The following is a 6601-nucleotide window of genomic DNA, read 5'->3' as shown; positions in this document are numbered from 1 at the left end:
GGTATCGAACACATCAAACATGTTTTCCATGTTGTTGATACCATTCCATTCACTCCATTCCAGCCATTATTATGAGCTGTCCTCCCCTCAGCAGCCTCCGGTGATGTATAGTCATCTGTGACTAGAATCTTATTTCTGAGGCGTTTGTAAGGAGAAAGTATAATATTTTATTAGTGGTCTTGTCTGCCATCTCCTGGTTAAAGCAAGTGCTACAAGAGGCCTGTCAAATCCGGGACATTCAAATTGCTGTGAAAAAGGAATAGGTGAGGGGTAAGTAGGTCAGGTGTGTGTGTGTTCTTAATAACATGCAATGATCACTATGTTTAAAGTTCACATCTCACAAAGAAATATCCTTCTTTACCCAAGCTAATCAACAATGTGATGATACACCTCCACTACTGTTGACATCAATGATGTCTGGGTATACTCCAAATGTTAAAGTTACCTGATGTATTTTCAACATTATTTCACTTAGCCTGTATTATAAATGATTGAACATGCATATGTAGTGTATGAATTATTGGATGGCCACAGTTTGGGAAAGCACCCTTGAAGACTAAAAACAGCAGTCCACATGAGGCAGAGTGAATTATTCATTCAGCCTGCACTTTCTATGTTTGTGACAGTGTGGCTCTACAGCAACACTCACTGCCTTGCCTTGCCTACCACAGTAAAAATAGAACCAGAGAGTAGTTAACAAGAGCGTTGCTTTTCTCTTACTGAGATGTCATGGTGGTAGTTATGGTGTAACACTTTATTATAAAGGTGTTGCTCACTCACTTCCTGTTTTAATTCACATTCATGTTGTTAATGTGACGCTTTTCTCTTATGTCTCCAGGAGGCTCAATAGGAATGTATCATATCATAGGCAGTCTGCTCACTTCCCGGTGCAGGCCAGGGACCCACGTCACTCCCTGAGCTAGTGGTTTAAATATAGCCCTGACGACGTCCTGCTGAAATGGATCTGGTGACGCTGGGCTGCCCCTGGATGATTGACGGAGTACAAATACAGACAGAGTCACCCAGGCAGCCACTGCACCACATGGGCCAGTTCTCCCAGGAGACCCACTTCCACAGGAGGCCTGACACACAGACGCTGAGAGACTCATCCAATTCACACTCGGGAAGAAGCGACAGGGCGGACATGCTGGCTCATCTGGGGCATTGTAACGTGGTGTTGTCACAGGTAAGTTCTGTCTTGGTCGGTTCCGGTCCCACCCACTCTCAGCCAGTCGCTGGACGTCATTCGCACCCAGGGGTTTGTCCTGGTGTTCACCGGAACATGTCTGGCACTACAGTAACAGTTCCACTTCCAGTAATATAATGAGTGACTACTGCTGTTCCTTCTACTGCTGCTGCTTGGAAAAATAGGCTCTATGTGGGAAGGCCTAGCTTTCCTCCTGTGGCTTTTTGTTCTGAACCAAGGCCAGAATGATTTCCAAGACATTCCGGATGTGGAGTCTGGCTAAGCCTGTGTATGCTAATGATAACAGGGCTACCACTGGCTACCGTTCCGCTTTAAATCTAAAAAGGCCAGGCACAGGCTCCATGACAGCTGCACGGAGCTCTTTTTCCAGGGCATAAGATTATGAAGATTTTCACTGCAAGTCATTTCCATTTTCTGAGTGAACGTGACTGTGCTGCCTACTAATCCAGACCAGGAAAGGGATTTGATCAGGGATTAGTCATTCTCAAGAGGTTGTTTTTTTGTTGTTGCTAGTTTGACTGATTATAGTGATTGACAGGTGACCTTGGAGCCAAACAGCTGGATATAGACTGATTGCATGTGGCTGTGCACTTTACATTATGGCTGCAGACAGAGATATTGATATGTTATAAATATTTAGGACTGTTTTCTGTTGTCTTTCAAGTCATTTTAGAGAGGTCCTATTTGATTTGTGTACAAACATAGTCCAATAGAAATATACTTTTCTCTGAATGCTTTGCTTTCTAACATTAGTGATGAGTTTAAACATTTGTAATATGATATCACTGCCATCTGCAACTGATATCTATGGGAATTGAATCACAATACTTTAAACAATGAAAGCAAACAAGTCTGCACATGTGGCGATTTGCTTGGACTGCAACGCGATCTGATTAATGCACCATTTCATACGCAAACCGGAGGTCCATGTAAGGCAATCGGCTTGTCTCGTAATCAAATTATAAGGCGGTCTTATCCCGCATTACAGTTACCTTTTTTCTCCTCCTTGAATAAATCGAGTGCGCATATCCCACACCTCCAGTGATACCAGAATCAACAATTGTCCCGTGACTCTGTCCAGCCACAGGGGCATTTAGCAGGCACATCTCGTCCAGAGGGACTCTACAGAATGACAGAGGGAGAAATTACTGTGCTCTCCATGGGGCCAACGACACAGCAAAACTACAGACATCTCATACGGCTCTACTGTATGAACGGAGGACATCATCTGCAGATCTTACCGGATGGGACTGTCGCGGGCAGCAGAGATGAAAATAAAGATGGTAAGAATTGTTTTGGGGAGTTATTCGATATTCTGAACCATAATACACAGTTAAATAAAGATATGATTAATGTTTAGTTAAGTTTTGGTATTGTAGGCTATAAACATGAATAAAGAGTCGCACACTTCATACACTGAACAAAAATATAAACGCATCATGTAAAGTGCTGGTCCCAGTGGCGGTTCTAGCTTGTATGGCTTCCTGGGCGATTCCCCCCTTAACCCCCCCCCCCCCAAAAAAAATCCAAAAATAATCACCATTCTGCACTAACTGTCATTTTTAATCAGACATTTGAAACAACACAAATAAATAATCATAACTTTTAAAACTATAAAAAATATATACAAAAATAATACTCATAATTATCAAAAAGAAGTAACAAAGACAAATTGTTAGATTTGGCACTCGAGCATCATTACATTACCCATCCCCCAACACTGTCAACCAAGAGTCAAGACTAAACCAATTCACCTTGGTGGTGTGCAGACTGGTTTTATATTATTCTTAACGATTTTGCACAAACCAGAAAAAAATGCAACAACATGTCTATGAAACTATATATTCAAAGTATTATGGATGAATTGTGGTTTATTTGGTAGCATTTCGCAGTGTGACTGGTTTTACTAATTTCATTAGTATTGTATAAAGTTAGAGGTGCGCTATTTGATAGATTCCCCGCTCCCCCAACCTCGGGCTTCCAGTGGGGAGACCTGAGGTCAACCTACCCCCGCCCCCCTCCCCCTCCCCATCTCGTACTTCTGAGTGGGAGACCTTCCCAGGCAGTAGCCTGCCTAGCTCACAAACTAGAATCAGGGCATCGACTCTGACAAGGTTAATTGACCCACAGTCCCACATGATATCATTAACGTGATGTGCAAATGAGCGATAGAAAACCGATCGCGCAAATGTCACCATTCCAAAAAACAATTTGCGGGCGCCCCGGGCGGCTGCCCATGTCACCTATACCTAAATCCATCCGTGTTTCATGAGCTGAAATAAAAGATCCCGAAAATTTCCATATGAACAAAAAGCATATTTCTCTCAAATGTTGTGCACAAATTTGTTTATATCCCTGTTAGTGAGCATTTTATCTTTTGTCAAGATAATCCATCCACCTGAAATGTGTGGCGTATTAAGAAGTTGATTAAACAGCATGATCATTATACATGTGCACCTTGTACTGGGGACAATAAAAGGCCACTTTAAAATGTGCAGTTTTGTCACACAATACAATGGCTCAAGTGTTTCACCATTCGAGGGAGCATGCAATTGGCATGCTTTAATGTTCATTTCTCTACCTCCAACTTCATTTTAGAAAAATTGGCAGTACTTCCAACCAGCCTCACAACCGCATTTCAGTTGAGTGATTTCCTTATATGAACTGTAATTCAGCTAATTCTAATATCGTTGAAATTGTTGCACGTTGCGTTTATATTTTTAAGCTCCCAGTAATGAATTGGTGAACCACCAATGTATCGGCATCACTGTGCCTTCTTCAGGCTTTAGTTTGGTGTTGACATGTAGAGGAGCATAGGCCCACTAACACCATATGTTTACAGTTATTTAGAATAGCCTATAGGCATATCTGTATCGGTTGTCGTTGGTGGAAGAAGGAGAGGACCAAGGTGCAGCGTGGTACGTGTTCATGATCTTTTAATTACACTGAACACTAGAACAAAAATAACAACACGGCACCAACGAAACAGTCCTGTCTGGTACAGAGACAGAAAACAACTACCCACAACTCAAGGGTGGAACCAGGCTGCCTAAGTATGGTTCTCATTCAGAGACAACGATTGACAGCTGATTGGGAACCATACCAGGCCAAACACATAGAAATACAAACATAGAACAAAACATAGAATGCCCACCCCAACTCACGCCCTGACCAACCTAAAATAGAGACATAAATAAAGGAACTAAGGTCAGGACGTGATAATATCACCTACTTACCTCAGAAATAATACATAGTTGAATATGTTTATTTATACCATTAAGAAACAATATCACTTTTGTGAAGTATTTAGAGGGAGCAGTCTCATTCTCACACCTTTCCTATAATGTTCTCATGATAGGCTTTAGGGACAACCTGATGCCAACTACCAAAACAATCAGCCCTTCGTTTTGACACCAGCCTGTGTATTTGTGCTCTAGACATCCTGAAGGTTAAAGCAGTGAGTGCTGGTGTGGTGGCCATCAAGGGCCATGAGACGGGCCGTTACCTGGCCATGGACAAAGATGGTCATCTCTATGGATCGGTGAGTCTCTCCTAGCAACACTTTGGAAATTACTGTATCAAACTCTGTATAAAATTAAACAGTTCCTAATCAAAAACCCAGATGGAAAACTACAGTGTAGCTTTCACCTCTTTGAGCTAGACAATTTGATCATGTAGCCTAACTAACCTAGGAATTATTATGAGTAATCCATTACCCTGGGGGTAATCACAATCATCAAGAGATGAGAAACATCAACCAAACAGATGTATCAGAATGGGTTGCTTTGGGTTTCCTATCTTGAAGTTAAAGTCTTCATTCAGTGTATCTTGAAGTCAAAGTCTTAATTTATTATAATGATTAGAGGCTAGGTTTCCAGACACAGAAAATCTCCATTGAGCATACTTTTTGTCCAGGACTAGGTTTAATCTATGTCCAGGAAACCACCCCTAAATGTTCTTAATCTAACTTTATTTATTCCAGAAAACTCTGAAGGATGAGTGTTACTTCCTGGAGAAGATGGAGGAGAACCATTACAACACATACAGGTCTCAGAAGTACCAGGCCAAAGACTGGTTCCTGGGGCTCAAGAGGAATGGGCAGCCTAAAGCTGGCCAAAGGACACACATTGGCCAGAAGGCCATATATTTTCTGCCTCGGCCTGTTGACAACACCACCATGTAAAGGCAGAAGACAGGAAATGTCAACAATGACCATGTCACAGCAATCAATCACCTCAATTCACTTTGAACAATGTGCTCTTAATCAATAAGTAAATGTGACAAAGCATCAATAATCATTATGTTATTATATTTTATGATCAATGGGCCATTTCATGTATTCATACATCATGTATTCCTTTTGTACGATAATAGCATATGTATCACACAAATGGTTTCTTATTTATATCCTATGTTTCCTCATATTTGTTGGAGAATATTTATTAATAAAATGTTGTAAAAATATATATTTTATTTTAGTTTTCATAATAGAACCGGCATATTTTCATTGAAATATTGTATCAAATGCTGGAATGATATTATCATAGGACTCCTAGCATGTCCCATAACAACTATTACAAAGGTTATTAGACTGGTATTACTTTAGTCCTACTGACACGTGGCATGTTCTTATTTTTTTAACTTTTACCCTTAAGGAATAGTATATTATAAAGTGGGTGGTTCCAGCCCTGAATGCTGATTGGCTGACAGCTGAGGTATGTCAGACCATATACACAGTTATGACAAAATATGTATTTTTACTGTTCTAATTAAGTTGGTAACCAGTTTATAATAGCAATAAGGCACCTCAGAGGTTTGTGGTATATCGCCAATATACCACGGCTAAGGGCTGTGTCCAGGCACTCCGCTTTGCGTCGTGCATAAGAAAAACCCTCAGCCGTGATATATTGGCCATATAGCACAACCCCTCGTACATTATTACTAAATTTTATCACACTGTTTTTACTTATTCTTGTTTGTATGGTACTGTCATACTCATAAATACTGAGAAGAGATATTGACTATGACCAAAGGGTGGCAGCATTGAACCTTGCTCAATTCATACGGTTCATTCATGAAACGTAACGTAGGAGTACAGCTGAAATAGATCTGTTGGTTGGTAGAAACCTGTCGATATAAGCATGGCCATAATTACATATGAGGGCACGAGGTCCGGACCTTGACAATCTTTTCTAATTTTAAAAAATATATATATAGATATATACAGTACCAGTCAAAAGTTTGGACATGACTCATTCCAGGGTTTTTCTTTATTTTTGCTATTTTCTACAATCAGCTTCACTCACAACATTTGGCATCAGCAAACCGCTCGCCCACATGACACCATAAACGCTGTCTGCCATCTGCCCAGTACAGTTTAAACTGGGATTCATC

At 40.8% G+C, this 6601-nt stretch overlaps 1 protein-coding gene across 1 annotated transcript; it reads left to right on the top strand.

Moving 5' to 3' along the window:
• Window positions 1–900: 900 nt before the first annotated feature.
• LOC115124726 (putative fibroblast growth factor 1) lies at window positions 901–5686 on the top strand. The gene is made up of 4 exons (XM_029654196.2): window positions 901–1186; window positions 2289–2490; window positions 4645–4748; window positions 5190–5686. The coding sequence occupies exons 1-4, from the start codon at window positions 959–961 to the stop codon at window positions 5388–5390; spliced, it is 735 nt and encodes a 244-aa protein (XP_029510056.1). The 5' UTR covers window positions 901–958; the 3' UTR covers window positions 5391–5686.
• The last annotated feature ends 915 nt before the right edge of the window (window positions 5687–6601 follow it).

This window comes from Oncorhynchus nerka, linkage group LG10, assembly GCF_034236695.1.
Source record: "Oncorhynchus nerka isolate Pitt River linkage group LG10, Oner_Uvic_2.0, whole genome shotgun sequence".
NCBI lineage: Eukaryota > Metazoa > Chordata > Actinopteri > Salmoniformes > Salmonidae > Oncorhynchus > Oncorhynchus nerka.
The sequence above is the reverse complement of the archived record's forward strand: the minus strand, read 5'-3'. Positions and strand labels throughout refer to the sequence as shown.

What these genes read in the sequence shown, in the direction of transcription:
- LOC115124726 (XM_029654196.2), top strand. Translation starts at nt 959, where the DNA reads ATGGATCTGGTGACGCTGGGCTGCCCCTGGATGATTGACGGAGTACAA. An exon ending in GTAACGTGGTGTTGTCACAG is followed by an intron (nt 1,187 to 2,288) that starts GTAAGTTCTGTC and finishes GACTCTGTCCAG; the next exon opens with CCACAGGGGCATTTAGCAGG. An exon ending in CAGAGATGAAAATAAAGATG is followed by an intron (nt 2,491 to 4,644) that starts GTAAGAATTGTT and finishes TTTGTGCTCTAG; the next exon opens with ACATCCTGAAGGTTAAAGCA.